Genomic DNA, 20,621 nt, shown 5'->3' on the forward strand with positions numbered 1-20,621 from the left:
AGGAGGATGTGAGCAAATTGCTTGAGCAGTTAGAACAAAAAGTGCAAGAGTTGTACCTATAGGTTGAGTCAAAGAAGAAATAAAAAGTTACTTTACAACAATTAGAACAAAAGGAAGCGAGATTAGAGCCAGAGAGGTAAAAGTTAGTGGGAGAACTAACTGAATACAATGGGTTAAATTTGGTTTTAAGGAATCCCACAAGTTTTAAGATTAGGAAAGATTTTAACTTGGGCAGCCAGATAAGGAAGTATGAGGAGAAAAGCAAGCAGAGAGTTGGTGGCCAAAGCCCCAGAGAGTGTAGCATCTGGAGCAGAACGAAGGAAGTCTTTTTTAGCATTTTACTGATTTATTTTGCTTGGTACTGCTCTAGGAGATCTGCAGGGTATAGCCAGTTGGGCCAAGTTAAGTATCTTAAGTACCATGGAGAGTTGACCAGAAGAGGAATTAAGTCCATTGAGTACCTTGCTATTGAGAATGGGTGTGGTGCTTTTCACATTCAAAGCTGGGATTCGATTCTGCCTACTGCTGAGCATGTGCCCTTAGGGTATTCCCCATCTCCTGACCCTCCTCCTTCAACTCTGCCTTCTTGGGCAGGAGGAGGAGAGTGGGAGGGGCAATGACACCATCAGCACCACCCATGAAGCAGTTTTGCCCACCCCCTATGTCTTCATTACAAGAGGTGGGACTCAGCTCCAGGCCCCATGCAAAAAACGCTTGGGACTTGAGGGCAACTATTACACCCAGAGTGTCTAAGCAAACCTGTGTGCAAACCTGGGGATTGCAATGAGGGAGAGTAGAGCTGTATGCCCCTGGGACTACTGAGATATCTGCTGGAGAGCTGAAATCTGTCCCTGTCTGGCCTATAGATCCCTTGCCTCCAGGCACAGTCAGCTTAACCATTTTACCTAATGGTAAGCAGTGTCTATCCATAAACTGATTTAGGAAACTGGGGAATGCGTAACTAAGGTCCCAGTCACTAATATAGGTAAACAATGTGTGATCTATGACCCAGGAGAAGTAGTAGCATCAGGCCTCCTGATACACTCCTGAAGTGCAATTTGATGATATTTATCCAGATTTTGACTCCCAGCAACAGAATCCGGGAATTATGGCCTGCAGCTATTACAGCTGACTCTCCTATGCTCACTCTCTATGTAAATGGCATACCATTGAAAGGATTAGTAGATATGGGTGCAGATTGTACAGTCATTAGAGGTGCCAACTGGCACAGTCACTGGCCAAAGATTACAGCAGACACCCATGTCTGGTGTAGGAGGATCAACAGCAGCTGAAATTAGTATTACCTCTTTGAGATAGAAATTTGAAGATAAGACAGGAATTTTTACTCCTTTTGTAGTTAAAAAAAATCCCCATCAATCTGTGGGGAAGAGATTGTTTCTATTCTATCCCTCTGGATAAGGAGGATATGAAAAGATTTGCCTTTTCAGTCCCCAGCGTTAACTTAGCTGAGCCTTATAAAAGATATAAATGGACAGTTTTGCCACAGGGAATGAAAAACAGCCCCACTATGTGTCAAATGTATGTTGCTGCTGCTCTTGCTCCAATAAGAAAAGCATTTCCAAAAGTTATGCTATTACATTATATGGATGATATATTGGGATGTGCACCCGAGGAACAAATGCTACAAGCATGTCTACAAAAGACCATAGAAACACTAAGATACTACAAATTGTACATAGCTGAAGAGAAAATTCAAAGACATGCTCCTTTTCAATATTTAGGATACGAAGTATACCCTAAGGTGCTTACAGTACAAAAACTGTCCTTAAGAACAGAGAAGCTAAACACCTTAAATGACTTTCAGAAATTGATAGGAGATATCCAATGGATGCGACCAGTGTTAGGCTTGACTACCTATCAGTTACAACCATTATATGATATTTTAAGGGGAGACAATGCTTTAAATTCACCACATCAGTTTACAAAAGAAGCTCAAGAGGCTTTGAGAGAAGTTGAACCGGCTTTATCCAATGTGGTTGAAAGAGTCACTCAAAAACCCTTGGAAATTTCAATTTTTGCTACAAAAGAGGCACCCATAGCAGTCCTTCATCAAGGAGACAGTGTGATAGAGTGGGTGAACCTCCCGACACAACCAGAACAAAGCCTTACTCCTTACCCAGTGCTTGTGGCTAGAATTTTGTTAAAGGCCATTAAGTGAGCAATACTGTAAGTGGGGTGGGACTCTGAAAGGATAGGCTTGAATCTAAGATAGCAGGGTGCACGTAGTTAAGCACCTCCTCGGTGGTTCTCTAAGCACATACTTGATGTAATATAATGAAGTGGCCAATCTAGTTGTATACTTAGGGTAATGTGATATGATGTGCTGCAGCTGCTCATGCCCAGTGTAGTGTCCTAATGCAGTTGTACTGGGGTATTTCAGGGAGTCCCAGAGACAGAGGGCTTTCTCAGCTGCAGCGATCTCAGCCACAGAGAAGACTTCAGACTCCAGCCTCCATCTTTGACCAGTCATGTATCTGCTTTCCTGCCTCCTTCACTTCACTCTCCCACTAAGCCCAAGGCCTTGGGCTGATCCCGAGGCCCACTAGAGAGCTAGCCTGGACATTACATAGTACAATTATCTGGGATAAGACCTGACAAGATATACACCTTGTATTCCAATGCACAAATTAATGTGTGTTGTGAGACCATCCCAGAGTGGCAAATTTCATTGACCACAGCTCCAAATTTTACACACGGGTCTCCATTAAAGATAACCAGACTTTTACATAATTGGCAATGGATTTTTGAAGGAAAAGTTTCTAAGGTTCCTCTTAAAGGACCAATTATCTTTATAGATGCATCCAAACATAATATTTGTGCTGTATACTCTCATGATTTAACTATAAAGAGAGTAGTCAGAACTCCTTTTCAGTCCACTCAGCAGAATGAATTATATGTGATCATGCTAGCTCTTACTTATTAGCCAGGAGACATAAATATAATATCTGATTCAGCCTATTCAGTAGGTGTGGTACAAAGAATTGCCACAGCCCAAATAAAATTTGCAGCTTCTAATATATATATATCAGCTCTTTAAGGAACTTCAAGAGCAAGTGAGAAAGTGTTCAGGTAAGTATTATATCTTTAGGGTCCATGGTAATTCAAAAGCAGATAGCCTTCTAATGATGTTGGCCAATACTCCTTTATTTCAGGAGGCCCAAGAATCTCATTCTAAATATCATCAGGCTGCTGGAGCTTTACGTTTACAATTTGGAATAACAAGAGAGAAAGCGAGGAGCATAATAAAAGCCTGTACAGCTTGCCTTCCTTTCCACGCTCCTACACTGCCTCCAGGGAAAAACCCTCATGGTTTGAGACCCAATGAAAATTGGCAAATGGATATAACCCATTACAAATCTTTAGGTTGTCTGTCTTTTATCCATGTTGTGGTAGACATCTTTTCAGGATTCCAGCAGCAAAAGAGTCACTGAATTCCTTATACAAGCATATGCAATTGGCACAAGCAATAAAGATAGATAATGGACTGACTTATACACCTTCTGCCTTTTGATCCTTCTGCATTGAATTTGGCACTGCCCATTCCACTGGCATCCCATATATACTGGCCAACCTATTTGTACCCTCAAGATGCTCCTGTCTAAACAAGAAAAGGGAGTATTGGGGTTCACAAGACCCTTCATCCAACTCACCCAGGCTTGCTTAGATGCAGCAATATATACCTATAATTACCTGCAGTTTTCCTATTCTGTGAATCTTACCCCAGCAAGGCATTTTTGGCACATGCAAAAGGCACAGTTGAACAACAGACTGGGCAACAAGGACGAGAGCCCTCTCTCCTCAGTGATGTGGAAGGGCTTAGATGGCATCTGAAAGGGCCCAGGTTGGGTCAGGGTTTGGGGACCAGGGAATGTTCTTGTCATTCCAGATGCTGACTCAACAGCAGAGGAGTGGATCCCAACCAGGAACATCTGTGACCTGGGGAACCAAGAAGAGAAGAACCAGACGACAGCCCAGAAGGATCGGCTGGATGTCAGCAGCCCTTCAGACGCTGATGAAAGCCATGTCCCTCCTGACCATGATACCAGAGACGGGGAACACAGCACCAGCTGAATTGGTCTGCTCTGGTTGATGCACAAAGCCTAGAGGCTGACAGAACTGGACAATGGACTTGGGCGCGTCTGCCATGGCCTCCCTGCTATTCCTAAGGTGGACTGGGGAGAGGCTTTGCCCATTTTCCACTGTAGGCTATGCCTCTAAATTAGTGGGTGAAAAACCAACAGACCCACCTGCCAAAATGACTGAGGCAGTGCTGAAGAATATGACTTTTCTTGTATACACCCTCTGCTATGCTTTTCTTTACTAGACACAATTGAAACCATAGAACTTTACCCCAGGTATTCATTTAGTACATCACTTACGACAATCTACTTCCCTGAAAATGGCTTTCTCGAACAGGTTGAACACCATGTTATCTTTTCTAGGTTCTGGTCTTTGTTAGAACCAGCTCTTACCATCTTACTTTTTATTTACCTTTGTCCTATTTTGATACACCTTGTAATCTTACTGATTAAACGAGCTGTTGCTGATGTCAAAGCTCATTTGATGCTAAGGTCCCCGCTAAGGAAGAAAAGGGAGTTGTAAGGGTCCGAAGGGGAACCTCGCACAAGGCAACAAGGAAGTAAAAGGCTTTGGCGATCTCTGCAGCTAGCAGGAACCACCTCGTGAATGGAAGCTCTAGTCACATTGAGAATACATCATCAATAGAGACAACTCCTTCTCTTAGACCCAATATAAGTAGTGGGGACCAGAAGTCGAGCAGTGCAGGATGTGATAGCGTACAATAAAGACTTGTGCTCCTAGGTCCGGGTGCTCTGTTGAACAATGAACTACTGCTCAACAAGGCAGTGGCCAGAGACATCTGAAGACATGGGATTAGGTAAGACTGTTGATCAGTAACCTGGGAGGTTACAGGTGTGTGTGTGTGTGTGTGTGTGTGTGTGTGTGTGTGTGTGTACATATATACTTTGGGATAACTACGTGGCACAATGAATAGGTATCAGACCTGGGATTAGAAAATCTCCCGATCCTGAGCTCAAACCTAGCCTTAGACACTTATTAGTTGTGTAACTTTTAACCCCATTTGTCCCAGTTCCCTCATCTATAAAATGGGTTGGAAAAGAAAGTGGAACTATTCTGATATTTTTGCTAAGAAAATCCTCAAAAAGGGTCACAAAGAAATAGATATGACTGAAAATGACTGAACAACAAAAAGTATCCTTAGCTGACCTTAGCTTAACTCCCTTTGTATTTTCAATCTTTTTCTCAATTCCACTGGCTCTCTCAGTATTTGAAATGCTTACAACTTGTTGCTTTCTTTGCCCCTATATAGAAAAATGAGATTCATTTTCCTCTTAGGTAATAGGAGTAAAGTCACCATTTCCAAAATAAATTTTACTGGAAAACTAGGGGGAAAGAAAATAAATATGATGTATAATGGATACATTTATAGGTAGTAAGTGGTTAATAATTAAGAAAGGATTAAATGATTGTGGACTAATAAAATAACTAGCAACTTAAGGAAAACTATAAGAACTTCTTGTCTGTTTTCTACCATGTCTTGCTTCCTTGGCAGGAAATGGGATAAAATTATAAGGATTAGTGGTTATATGAGATGTGAGTCAACTATCCTAATGAAGGGAGAGCTGCTCTTGTAGTCGAGGAGAAAGCCAGGGCAAAAGTATGACAATGAAGATAAATAAAAGCTACCATTAAGTTGAGATCCAGAGAAACAACAGAAATGCACAAGTGTACAATGACTCCCTCCATAGTCTGTGTGTAGCAGACACCTTGGAGAATTTTGAACCTGGATAAACTGTTCTCTGGGCATCTATCTTGCAAACTGGTGCTGGTGGTATGAGCTGAAGTGGTGTGATGTCTATCCCTACATAAAGGTATCATCCACAAAGAGATAATAGAAGCTCTTGTTAATATTGATGCACTCTCCTGGTTTTCTTATTCAGGACTTCTATCTCTATTCTTCCTTTATCTTATGTACCATGTGTCATGATGTCTTATGCCCTAGATGACCCTTGTAAAACCCAGTAGAAAGATCAGAAATCTAGAATTCAAGGCGGAGCCAAGGTGGTGAAGTAAAGGAAGGGACTTGCAGGAACCCTTCCCCAAGCCCTTTCAAATACCTTTAAATAATGAATCTAAACAAATTTCAGAGAATCAAAATCAACAAAAATGTGGAGAAAAACAATTATTTAACCCAGGACAACTTGGAAGATCAGCAGGAAAAGTCTATTGCACCAAAATAAAAGCAAAATACAATAAAATTGGACACATATTTTTAAAAAGCCACTTAACTTTAAAAAATTTTTAAAGTAAATTGGACAAGTGAGAAAGGAGGAACAAAAGTTCACTGGAGAAAAGAATTCCTTAAACATTGGAATTAAGCAAATGGAAGCTAATGAGTTTATGAGAAATTAAGAAACAAAACAAAACCAAGAAAATGAAAAAAATGAAAGACAATGTGAAATATCTCTCTCACTGGGGAAAAAAAATAACTTGGAAAATAGATCCAGGAAAGATCATTCAAAATTATTGGACTACCTGAAAGCCATGATCAAAAAAAAAAAAAAAAAAAAAAAAAGCCTAGGCATTACCTTTTAAGAAATTATCTAAAGAAAACTGCACTTTCTGGAACCAGAGAATAAAATAGAAACTGAAAGAATGCTCTAATCATCTCCTGAAAAATATGAAAACTCAGGGGAATATTGTAGCCAAATTCCAGAGTTCCCAGATGAAGAAGAAAACTTTGTAAACAGACAGGAACAAGTGTCAAAGAACTGCTATCAGAATAACATTAGCAGCTTCTCCATTAAAAGTATTAGAGAACTTGGAAAAGTCCTTTGATATTCTGAAGTACAAGGGATCCAGAATACAGCCAAGAATCACTTACCTAGCAAAACAGGTTCCCTTTTTTAGAAGGAAAAATGGATATTAAATGAAATAAAGCATTTTTAAGCATTCAAAATTTTACTTTTAAATACAAGAATCTAAAGAAGCAAAAAAAGATAAACAGGAAAAAGAAATCATAAGGAACTTAATAATATTAAACTGTTTACCTTCCTGAGAAGATGATACTTGTAACTCATAATAACTTTTTCATTATTAGGGCAGTTAAGAGTATATAGAGACAGAGGGCTCAGGTGTGAGTTGAATGTGAAGGGATGATATTAAAAAAAATAAAATTAAGAGGTGAGAAAGGAATGTATTAAGAGAAAGGGAAAGAGGTTGAATGGTATAAATTATCACACATAAAAAAGCAAGAAAAAGCCTTTACACTGGAGGAGAAGAGGAGAGGGAGAATGAAAGTTACTTTCAACAGAATTGGTTCAAAGAGGGAATAACATATATACTCACTTGGGTATAGAAATCTGTCTTACCCTATAGGACAGTAGGAAGGGAAGGGGATACTGGAAGGGGGGAGGATGATGTAAGTGAAGGCATATTGGGGGAGGAGATGATCAGAAGTAAAACACTTTTGAGGAAGGCCAAAGTGAAAGGAGAGAGAGAGAATAGAATGGAGAAATATATAGGGGAAATAGCAAGAATAAGTGGGGGAAAAAAATTGAAATAAATTTCTCTGATAAAAGCCTTATTTCTCAAATACATAAAAACTGAGTCAAATTTATAAAGATAAAAGCAATTCCTCAATTTATAAATTATCAAAAAGAACAGTTTTCAGATGAAGTAATAATACCTCATATGAAAAAAATGCACTAACTCACAATTGTTTGGAGAAGTTCAAATTAAAACAACTCTGAAATACTACCACATACCTATTGAATTGAGTAATAGGACAAAAAAGGAAAATGACAAATCTTGGAGAGGAAGTGGGAAGGAATAATGAGACATTAATGTTGGTGGCATTGTGAACTGATTCAACCATTCCATAGAGCAATTATAACCAAAGAGTTTTAACACCATGTCATAGTCTTTGACATGGAAATACCACAAATATTTATAGCAGTTCAAAATACAAAAATATTTATAACAATTCTTTTCTGGGAAAAAAGTATTGGAAATTGAGAATATATCCATTAGTTGAGGAATGGATCAATAAATTGTAGTTTACTTATAAGAAATGATGAGCAGAATGCTCTCAGAAAAATTGGAAAGACTCCCATGAACTGATGCAAAGTGAAAAGTACAGTGTACAGAATAACAGCAATATTTTAAGATGATAAATTATGAATGACTTAGTTGTTCTCAGTAATACAATGATCCAATACAACTCTGAAGAACTTATGATAAAAAATACTATCCATCCCCAAGGAAGTAATTGATTGCATCTAAATATAGAACGAAGCATCCTTTTTAAAAACTTATTTTATTTTTGAGGATTTTTTTTTATCTCTTTTCTTTCACAGAATGACTATTAGGGAAATGCTTTGCATGACCTACACACGTATAACCTATAGCTAATTTCTTGCATTATCAATGAGTGGGGGGGTAGTGAGAGAGGAAGGAGAAGAATCTAGAATTCAAAGTTTTTTGTTTTTTTGCTGAGGCAATTGGGGTTAAGTGACTTGCCCACAGTCACACAGCTAGGAAGTATTAAATGTCTGAGATCAGATTTGAACTCAGGTCCTCCTGATTTCAGAGCTAGTGCTCTTATCCATTGCGCTACCTAGCCGCCCCTAGAATTCAAAGTTTTAAAAATGAATGTTAAAAATTGATTTTACAAGTAACTGGGGAAAATAAAATACTAATTAAAAAGGGGGGAAAGTTCAGAATCTTTGTATTCTGTGCTAGACAGAATATTCTTTTAGAGGCTTTGATCTCAGCTCACTTCCTATTGGTATATATTGTACGGGGAAGGGGATGTTGCCTTTACAATCCTGACTAATGCAACTTCCTCTCTCCGTTGTCCTCCAATCCCTACATTCTACACTTTTACTGCTGTCAATCTCAAACTACTTAGGCAATGAAATTCAACAGCTCAAGACCTCATACACAATCATGTTCTCAAGACACTTTTCTTGTACCAATTCTTAATGCAGTCTTATGATGCCTAAGTATCACATTTGCAGTCATAGAACTCAACTTCCCCATTATGATAGCAAATTATATGCCCAGAATATCCTCTTCCTTTAGCCTTTGGCCTTACATCTCCACACAATCTTCCAGGTAAGGTGTGAACTGTTAGAAAAGTAAGAATGGAAAAGGATCTACCAAAGGAATGGTGGTTACCAAAATAATCTCTGGCGGTGTGTTAAATGATTTTATGCAAGGATACTGGTAAATCAGGTATTTTTATCTCACAGATAACCATTAGAGAAAGTTCAATTTTTAAGCTCAGGCCTATACAATAATTATCAATCAATAATAATTTATTAAGTACCTACTATGTGCCAGGTATCATGCTAAGTACTAGGAACACAAAAAAAGGCAAAAGAAAGACTGCCTACAAGGAGATTACAATCTAATAAATATTGTTGATATTATCCTGATTACCTTCTGTATTACATTAACTTCAGCTTTATTGATTATTCCTTTTGCTTCTAAGCTGCTAAGAATCTCTGAAGCCATTTTGAGCAAAGTGTTAATTTCCTCCTTGGTTTTCATAGCAATTGCAATATCTGGATGGTCATATTCTAAATAACCTGAAAAGAAAATTATGTCATGAGTTAAAGCTCAAGTCTTTGCTGTAAAATTCTGTAGATTTATGTGAAAGGGAGAGTAGCATGTGACTTTTAGAACTATGAGAACTGAGGTGAAAGAGGTTGATAAAAGAAATGGGTATGGTTCTCTGCCTCTGTCACAAATTAGCTATTGCTATTTTTATGGAGGATGATGCTTAAAAGCAAGTCAACAGGAAAACAGTTCTATCTCATGATCTATGATTACAACCTTGTTGTATGGTGCCATCAAGACTCTACTCTCTGATTCTAGTTTATACTCTGTATAAACTCTTCCTTGTATACTTACACTCTATTTTTCCAGCATCCTCTGGTCTGGTTTGGATTTCTGAACATTAATTTAAATACTTGGATTATAACACAACATATATCTTCCAGCCTAATCTGGTTCTCTAAAAACAAATTCCTGCTTTCTACGCTTAGGTGATACTCCTATTTGTATCCTCCTACTTAGTCTGGATCTCTGGCTACTTATTAGGCCTGGCTCCTCAGAGATGGTACCTGTCTAGACTACTGATAGCAGCTTCTTCTTTCTAAGTTTGTAGATTCTCTTCTGATAGCCCTCAGTTACAATCTCATGCCTCTCCTCTCTCCCCCACTGGCCTGATTTTAATTCTAGTTTCCCAGTTTTAGTCTCACTTGACTTTCCCTTTCCCCCTTAAAACCCATGATTAGAGATTGCCACAAGCATCATGGTGCTTTAGCATGTTTGTTTAACTAAATTCAAAACATAAAGTATCTCTGTGGGTCAAGGCACTGTGATAGGTATCAAGAGCACTACAATAGATGTCGCAGTATATATCTCATTTTATGGATGAAGACTTTTAAGGATGATTCAGAACAGAATGCTGCACCATAAATGGAACATAAAAGCCACTATTGTGTTTTGTACTTATTAACTTGATCAGTTTATTAATATTTCATCACAAACTTTCTCAAGTTCTGCTGATAAGAAAGTGATGATAGAAGAAAGAGTTGCAAGGGATGGAATTCCAAAATATTAGACCTGAAATGACTTTAGAGATTATCTAACCCAACCTTTACCTAAGTCAGTAATATAGCTAGCAAGATTAGTCACCGAAGTTCCTGTTGACGAGCTCAAGTGAAAGGGAATTATCCCTTATTGCTCTTAGGCAGAACCATTTTTTTGGACAGCTCCAATTGTTAGGAAATGTGCCCTTATTTTTGAGATGAAATATGTCTTTCTATAATTTCCAATCACTGCTTCTAATTCTGTGCTCCAGAGAAAAATAAAACAAACTGGCTATATTATTCTGTCTTACTTCCTGCCTCACATAGCTCTTCTCTTTTTCTTGGGCTAAATATTTATTCAACTTATTATTTTAGTACATAACTTTAATTCCCTTCAGAGATTACTTATGAATAATTTACAACTTGGGAAGAATTGAGAAGTAAAGAATAGATGTACAAGTCACAAGAAAGTAGATTTTAAAGGTTTACTAATGTAATGTAGATGTGATCTTAAATTAAGATTCATCAGAGGCCATATATTGTTCTATTTTTCTGAGTATTTGCTAACAATGCAAAGAAATATATTTTTCCAGTTTTGGAGTCTTACTTTTTTTTTTTTAATAACATCACATTTAAGAATAAAATTCAATTATCTTGACTATCAACCCAATGTTCATTCTACTAAGCCATACTGACAATCTTTACACTTTATAAAATGTGTTGTTTTTAGCTATGGATGATAGTGTAATTTCTATGCTCACCACTTTTTATTTACAGTTTTATTCAGTCGTTTTAGTCATGTCCAATTCTTTATCATGCAATTTGGGGTTTTCTTGGTAAAGAAACTGGGGTGATTTACCATTTCCTTCTCCAGCTCATTTTATAGATGAGGAAACAGAGGCAAATGCAATTAAGTGACTTACCCTAGGTCACATAGCTAATAAATAATTGAGGCCAGATTTGAAGTGAGAAAGATGAGTCTTCCTGATTCCAGGAAGGTTCAGTACTCTATCCACTGTTCCACCTACCTGCTCTATACTCTATTATCCCTTTATAAAATCTTTAGTGCAACAATGCTAGAGATAGTCAATAGTAGCCTTTTGAGAGGTGTAAAGGCATTGACCAGTTCAAATGCTGAAGTAAGAATTAGCATCTAGCATTTGGCTTGCCAAACACTGATCATCCTCCTAAAGACCAAAGACAAAGACAAAAAGACTTTGTAAAGCATGACACATTATTAAGGGAGGCAGTCACTTTACTGAGAAGACAACCTCTGGAAGTCAATACATTAGTGGTAGAGTTGGTGAACTGTTCCAACCATTCTGGAGAAAAATTTGGAACTATGCCCAAAGGACTACCAACTGTGCATAATACCCTTTGATCCAGAAGAATCTCTACTGGATCTGTATCCTAAAGAGATCATAAAAAGGGAAGAGGACTCACATGTGCAAAAATGTTTGCAGTAGCCCTTTTTGTAGTGGCAAGAACTGCAAACTGAGCAGATACTCATCAATTAGAGAATGGCTGAATAAGTTATGCTATATGTATGTTATGGAATATTACTGTTCTATAAGAAATGATCAGCAGCATGGTTTCAGAAAGGCCTGGAGTGACTTACATGAACTGATGCAAAGTGAAGTGAGTAGAACTAAGAGAACATTATACACAACAACAGCAAGATTATGTGATGATCAACTGTGATGGATTTGGCTCTTTTCAACAATGAGGTAATTCAGTTCAATTCCAGTAGATTTGTGATAGAGAGAGCCATCAGCATACAGAAAGCGGACTTTGGGGACTGAATGTAGATCATAACATAGTATTTTTACCTTTTATATTGTTGTTTGCATATTTTTTTGTTTTTCATTTTTTCTTCTTTTTATCTGATTTTGTTTTGCAGCATGATATTTGTGAAAATATGCATAGAAGGATTACGCATGTTTAATATATATTGGATTTTTGCTGTCTAGGGAGGTGGGAGGAAAGGAAGGAGAAAAATTGGGAACAAAGGGTTTTGCAAGGGTGAATGTTGAAAACTATCTTTGCATGTATTTTGAAAATAAAAAGCTATTATTAAAAATGTATTTGGAAAAATAATATGCCGTTGAGAAAAAAACTAGATTTTTGTCAAGATTTTTGGAGAGGTTTTAACATTAGGAACTAGGTGACTTTGTTAAATCATGTTACTCCGTTAATCCTTCAAGTTCCTCATCTTTAAGGAAAAAAAAAGTTTACTTCTGCTGATTCTAGAACAGCTGCTTATTTGAAAAATAATTACAGTTTAAATGATGTAATATAAAAAAAAAGAGTCTAAAACTTTGGAGAATGAAACCATTTTACTTTGATTGTAATTCTTTGCAAGAGAAAAGACATATCTCTCTAATATGTCCCATAGAGAATTTGAATTATTGTGGAACCATACAATCTCTGAACCTATTGAAACTCAGGATTTTGAAATGTGTTCATAATATGCTATATTGAGAGTAAAACCTATCATAGTGGTTACCTACCTAGCTCTTTCATAGCATTTTCTGCACTCTTGGATACACGATGACGTAATACCTATCAAACAAAAAGTGAGCAAGTTCACAACATATGTATATAACTGCAAGCAAAAATCAGTGAAGTATGACTTATGGTTTTTTAGGTATAAACTGCCTTGTGGACAGATTTAATATATAATGTTTAACCCAAATGTTGGATGGCAGAACTTAAAATGGAACAATGATATTTACCAGGGACATTTCCAAGAGACTCAGGCATTTCCCTGGCCGTTTGCAAGGTAAATCACTACACTTTGCTTTTTGTTGAATGAGTAAAGGTGCTATTGTTAATTAATCTTGGCAACATTTCAGTGACATTATGAATTTTTTTTCTATTCTGTTTTGTGAGACTAATATAAAACTGCATCTATGAAAGGTTTCAAGCAAAGCAGTTGGCTTGAAGAAACAAAGGCTTATTGATTCAGAATCAGAATGATCACAATACCATGGAGTATAGCTCTAGAGTTGTAAGTGGCCTTGGAAAGTCATCTGGTCAAGGTACTTCAATATACAGATTTGTTGTACTGAGTAAAATTGAGTAATTTGCCTAAGGTCACACATATTATAAGTAGAATATGTGATTTCGATCTATTTATCTTGACTCCAAATTTAGGGCTTTTCTCATTATATCACATACTTTGAATTTAGCTGAAATGACTAAGACATGCAAAAAATCTCTTTTAAATGGGAAGCAACATGGAGGCTATTTAGTCCAACCTTCACCTAGTGTTTATTACTTAGCCTAAGCTTGCAAGGATGTAGAAGCTGACATCTTTTCCCCTCTGTTCAGCTGTCCTTTGCTTTAGAAAGATGTTTCCCCCATAATTTGGCTTTTATAACTCCTAGGATGCCTTGTGACTGGTTATTGTTTAGTTGATTTTCAACTGTGTCTGACTCTTTGTAACCCTATTTGGGATTTTTCTTGTCAAAAACATTGATTTTCTATTTTCTTCTCCAGCTCATTTTACAAAATGAGGAAATTGAGCCAAACAGGGATATGTAACTTGCCTATGATCCCATAGCTAGGAAGTAGCTGAGGCCAGATTTGAACACAGGAAGAGGAGCCTTCCTGAGTCCAGGGACTGGGGCTCGATCCACTGAATCACCTAGCTGTCCAGACGATAAGATTTGGGACATTATATCAGTATACACTGAACAACTTCTTCTCTTGTCAGTGTGGTTTTGAAACCTCAGGGAAGATGTTAACTTGGTAACTTAAAAAAAAAAAAAAAAAAAAAAAAAACACTGCCTTTCTATTACCTAATACCATACAATTAACAGCTGACTTGGAAACAGAATTCATTTGTTAATATCTGTTAACTGAGTCCAAGAACAGAGGGGGAAGAAATAAGCCAAATATATTTTTTTTATTGTTTCTCTTACCTGAGCAACTGATTTGTTACTAGAAATATGGTCTATTATACATATTACGTCTGCTTCACCTTGAACATATCCTTTTAAGATGGCATATCTAAAAGACAATTGCTGGCTCATTCTCTTATCTATTACCTCAAGTAACATTGGCGTTATGAGCTGAAAATAAGGATACACAATATTGAATTCAGACATTATTTTATCTAAAACATAATTTGATTGATATTGATAAAGCAAAAACTAACTTTTTAAAAGTAAAATTCTCAAATTAACTAGAGAATTATATGTAAATATTAAAAATAATGTTTTAAATTGGGCTTCTACACAGAGTACATTTATAGAGTAGAATGCTATTTGAAAAATAAATTTCTCAACATAACTTACAAATAAGTGTCAGAAACAAAATGGCATGAAGCTTGCCATCAAAGAGGGAATCAAGGTTTCCTAATATACCACTAGCCTTAACCATTATTATCAGTAATTAGAGGAGATCATTTCCATAAATCATTCCTTTCCAAACTGGACTATGGACATCTGCCACCCTTTAGCGATTTATCCTGAATTTTCTCTGCATCTGTGGAATTCACATAGTGGAAGTATTCCACTCTCCTTCCAGCTCTCCCTCTAATTGGCTGCATCTAAGGAATACTCAGGCTAAACAAAATACTCCAGGCTTCCTCTACTATGCCCCAGCAATATACCCCTTTTTTCCCTTTCTTTTCTCTCTCATTCTTTTCAGTGTCTTTTTATATACTCTCTTCTCCCATTAGAATTTAAGCTCTTTGAAAACAGACAGGAAGGAAATAAATATTTATTGGTTGCCTACTATGTGCTTTGCACTGTGCTAAACCCTTTATAAATATTGTCTCATATGATTATCACAACAATCCTGGGAGATCAGGGTTATTTTTATCCCTATTTCATATATTAGGAAATTGAGGAAGAAATATCAGGGCAGATTTGTACTCATATTTTCCTGACTACAAGGAATATGCCACAAAGTCTTGTCCTACTTTCTACTTGTATTTATATTCTTAGTGCTTAGCACAATGCCAGATACATTGTAAACATTTAATAAATGTCTGCTGATTGATAATAAAATATAAAACTATGCATTAGCCTGAACAGTCAGGAAAAAGCCTACATTCAGTATTCCTGCTCCAAAATGATGTGGTTTGATGATTTTTTACCTTAAAGACACGAAATATACGAAGTGATTTCACAACTTTTAGAAACACGACAGTATCATTTGCCTGGTTAGTAATGTCCACGGTTTCTGAATCAATCAGTATTTCCTCAAAGATGACAATCAATGTGATTATTAACTCTAATATGTTCCAGTTTTGTTGGAAAAATCTCTTCCTCATTGCTATTATCTGTTTGATCAAAAAGCCACATATTTACCAGTTGAGATTTGACAGCTGACTGATCACAAGAAAACAAAAGTCTACAGATTTTTCTCGGACATAGTAATATTTCACATGTTTGTCCTATAGCCCAAGGACACACATGGACAAGGGGGAGGAGAGACAGCAGAGGGAAGAAATGAAGGAATAATGTAAAATGGAGATATTTACCAATCAATAGGCCTGTATCCTTGAGATACCTTTCTTTATAAACAAATACAATTATTGATGTTTCCTTTTATAGACTCATCTCATTTAAAAATTGTGATCTTGTGTGGTATGTTCTATATGTGAAGTCAGGTAACTGTGTGGTGTGTGTGTGTGTGTGTGTGTGTGTGTGTGTGTTTTAATTTCATTAAAATGGTTCATTTGTAGCTGTTATATATACAAATTTTGTCTACTTGAAACACCACATCCCAAAATGATGTGAGATTGTAAAATATGTGAGATTTTGACAATTTGAGTAAAAGTCACCCTTACAAGGAATTACCAAGATAATTATATATATATTATTATATTATTATATATTACTTATTATAGCTTCATCTTTATTGGTGGTGGTGATGGTGGAGTGGGATTAGAGGTAGAGGCAAAAAGGTCTGTATTAGGATTTTATCAGTACCTGAATATCAACTTCTTTCTAGCAATGTAGATCTAAAACTCCTCCATAAGTTAAGAGACTTGGAGAGTTTCCTGGAGACACTGATAGGTTAAGTTACTTATTCATGGTCACTTAGGTAGCATGTGTTCTTTACTCATACATAAGAGCAGTTTGGAGATATATGGAGTGCTTACTTCTCACTCTAGATATCTAAATATAGAGCTAAATATTTATTTAGATGTGTAAATAACTAACACAAAGTAGAGGATTATACTGGTACAATTATGACTTTCTTGGATGGATTCCTATGTGTGAATTATTCATACAAGATGGCTGAAAAAAAGCACATAATCATAAAATATTCTGTTTCATGCTGGTCATGTCATCATAGTGTAATGCTATTTATATATCTGTTCTCTTCATTTAGAACTTACAAACCCTAGATTAGGGTTCTCATTTAAGCTTGTTCTAATCACGATTTGAAATTAGTATTAGAGCCTTTTCTATTTGTCTATATCTGCATAGATTCTATAGTCATTTCTCAGGCATTTTTTCCACGTGAAAGAGCTTTTTAATCTAACTACTAAAATTTATGTTTCTGGACTATTCTGTTTTTTCCTCACCTATCATGGAGTTGACCACTGTTAGAGGTTATTTTTGTACCTTAATAATAACTAAATACATTTAGAGTTCCTTTTTTAGTATGAGTACTTCTTCCATCAATATAGATTCCATATTTTAATGGATGTATTCATGATTCGCTTTAGTCATAAGGACCATAATTATGCCTAGCCTTTCTGAGTTTCCCTGCTGGTCCTCAGATGATAGTTCAGCATTGGTATTTAAATCCTTTCCATTTTGGTACGCTCTGCCAAAACTTTTACTTTGCTGGAATTGCCTTTGAGAACACCACATCCCAAAATGATGTGAGATTGTAAAATATGTGAGATTTTGACAATTTGAGTAAAAGTCACCCTTACAAGGAATTACCAAGATAATTATATCAAACCTTTGCTTCATCTTTATTGGTGGTGGTGATGGTGGAGTGGGATTAGAGGTAGAGGCAAAAAGGTCTGTATTAGGATTTTATCAGTACCTGAATATCAACTTCTTTCTAGCAATGTAGATCTAAAACTCCTCCATAAGTTAAGAGACTTGGAGAGTTTCCTGGAGACACTGATAGGTTAAGTTACTTATTCATGGTCACTTAGGTAGCATGTGTTCTTTACTCATACATAAGAGCAGTTTGGAGATATATGGAGTGCTTACTTCTCACTCTAGATATCTAAATATAGAGCTAAATATTTATTTAGATGTGTAAATAACTAACACAAAGTAGAGGATTATACTGGTACAATTATGACTTTCTTGGATGGATTCCTATGTGTGAATTATTCATACAAGATGGCTGAAAAAAGCAGATAATCATAAAATATTCTGTTTCATGCTGGTCATGTCATCATAGTGTAATGCTATTTATGTATCTGTTCTCTTCATTTAGAACTTACAAACCCTAGATTAGGGTTCTCATTTAAGCTTGTTCTAATCACGATTTGAAATTAGTATTAGGGCCTTTTCTATTTGTCTATATCTGCATAGATTCTATAGTCATTTCTCAGGCATTTTTTCCACATGAAAGAGCTTTTTAATCTAACTACTAAAATTTATGTTTCTGGACTATTCTGTTTTTTTCTCACCTATCATGGAGTTGACCACTGTTAGAGGTTATTTTTGTACCTTAATAATAACTAAATACATTTAGAGTTCCTTTTTTAGTATGAGTACTTCTTCCATCAATATAGATTCCATATTTTAATGGATGTGTTCATGATTCGCTTTAGTCATAAGGACCATAATTATGCCTAGCCTTTCTGAGTTTCCCTGCTGGTCCTCAGATGATAGTTCAGCATTGGTATTTAAATCCTTTCCATTTTGGTATGCTCTGCCAAAACTTTTACTTTGCTGGAATTGCCTTTGAGAATACTGCATCACATTTAAATCTTGATGTGGTATTGGAGTAGGGTATTCAAAGAGTATCCTTTGATCGTCTAAGAATCCTGGACTTGGAATTACAGTGTTTGGGTTCAAATCCCAGTTCCTTTTTTTTATTGGTTATGTGACTTTGGAAAAATCTCTTCCATTGTCTGGGTTACAGATATCCCCTCAGCAAAATGAAAAGTTTGGCCCAGATAATTCTCCAACGGTACTTTCAATATCATATGACTTTAATTATAACAATGATGATCACGATAGCATCTTGCAATTACAAAACACCTTTCAATTTAATAATCAATGATCACCTAATGACTTAATCAATGACTAATTATCAGTGACCAATTAAATCCATTAAGAAACAACAAACATTTATTAGCCACTGTGCTATGTTCTTGAGATGCTTACATGTACTTTATTTCTTTTGTTCTTCATAATAGCTCTGTGAAGTAGGTGAGACACTTTTAAATATGTCACCTGAGCTCACAGAGCTGGTAAGTAATAAATCTGCAACTAGAAATAGTCTTCTGTCTCTAACTCCAGTATTGTTGTTTGTGCTAGCCTGAATAGTTTGTCTTATACCACGTTTTCAATTTTTCAATAACACTTCAAACTGCATTTATATATCTCAAACATTAGTTGCAATTTCAGTGTCTTTAATTTCTAGCTTTTTAGCCTCAGTTTCATAAGACAAGAGTTGAAATATGATCACATTTCTAGTTACACTTGTAAATGTCTGAATATTTGCTCTGTTTTGAAGTGTGTAAATTAACATTAATTTTGTACTGATATTTGAAGAATATTTTTTATATTCCTCAAAGTCATTGGTGATACCTAAATTGTATGCCAAAACCAAGTTTGAAAATTATTTCTTTAAACACAGTGTATCTAAAATCACATAAACGTACATATACGTACATATACATACATACACACAAACACACGAACATAGAGATGGGTAAGAGATGGTTATTACCTTAAATGCGGCTTCCACTACGTAAAACAAAAGGAATGTATGGTTTACGGTTCTGATTTCCTCGTTATAGATTATATTTAATTGTGGTATCCAAGACATTATAAGAGGAGACATATTCAACATGATGACAAGATATCCAGTAAATTCAAATCTATCACTAAACACGATCTTATGACAAAATAAAAGAATTGGATTTCTGTTTAAAAAAAGTTTATAGAAGAAAAATTATATCATTATTATATACTTAACCTCTTTGTCAAACCTGTAAGGACCCACCAGAGAACCTAGTTCCTTGTTGCCTTCAGCAGCACCTGTATAATCCCACTTATATGCTAAAAAATAGCCCAAAACATCTAGCTGTTCTATGACCATACCAAAAAGGCAGTTTAAAATGAAGTCTAAAAATCTTCATTCTGGGATCAAAAGTTATATCCCAATTGTGCTATTGTGTGGACACAACTACATGATCTTGGTCTTCAGGTATAGTTTCAGATATTCTATTCTGAAATATATTTCCCTTCTTATTTTCTTGTGCACAATTTGGATCCTCAATTGTGCCTTTACTTTAAAATTCTGTCTATACTTTATATTGCTTGGGATTTTTTTTTTATTTTTTGGGCGGGGGGGTGGTGGTGGTGGTGGAGGGGTGTTTGAATATTGGCTTTTCAGTTTGGACTTCTGATTAACAACAATTTTACCATAACCCTTCATTTTAGCCTGACACCCAAGATTTTGGTTTTGTTATTAAGTAACCCTGATGGTAAATTTATTCTACTGGCTCCACCCAAGTGCAAACCTTGTCTTATATCTTATTGAGAAAAGCAGAGGTCATTTGCTGAGAGCTCCCTCTTCTCATCTCATGTCGCTCTTTTGCCTTTTGCTATTATTTACTTCTTCACCCTTGTCTCAGAAGAAGGGGTGAGCATTTTCCTTACCAAGTCAAACTTTTCTATCTGCACAAGGGATCCCTCTCTATCTCATCTTCTCTAGCCGATTTCCCACGCTATCATTTCTACTCATCCTGTCTTTTGGTTGCTTCTTCCCTGCCTACACACACTTATATCT

General features: G+C 36.2%; 1 protein-coding gene across 1 annotated transcript in view; it reads right to left on the reverse strand.

Annotated features, from left to right (window-relative positions):
• Positions 1–20,621, reverse strand: part of SLC9C1 (solute carrier family 9 member C1) — a 77,536-nt gene that overhangs the window by 16,051 nt on the left and 40,864 nt on the right. Inside the window, exons 15-19 of the mRNA XM_051991204.1 lie at positions 19,557–19,752; positions 15,772–15,957; positions 14,591–14,740; positions 13,175–13,226; positions 9,508–9,656 (exon numbers count right to left, since the gene is read on the reverse strand). Coding sequence (XP_051847164.1) covers positions 9,508–9,656; positions 13,175–13,226; positions 14,591–14,740; positions 15,772–15,957; positions 19,557–19,752 — 733 coding nt within the window. The remainder of the gene's footprint in view (positions 1–9,507; positions 9,657–13,174; positions 13,227–14,590; positions 14,741–15,771; positions 15,958–19,556; positions 19,753–20,621) is intronic.

The sequence above is a fragment of the Antechinus flavipes genome, chromosome 3 (assembly GCF_016432865.1).
Source record: "Antechinus flavipes isolate AdamAnt ecotype Samford, QLD, Australia chromosome 3, AdamAnt_v2, whole genome shotgun sequence".
NCBI lineage: Eukaryota > Metazoa > Chordata > Mammalia > Dasyuromorphia > Dasyuridae > Antechinus > Antechinus flavipes.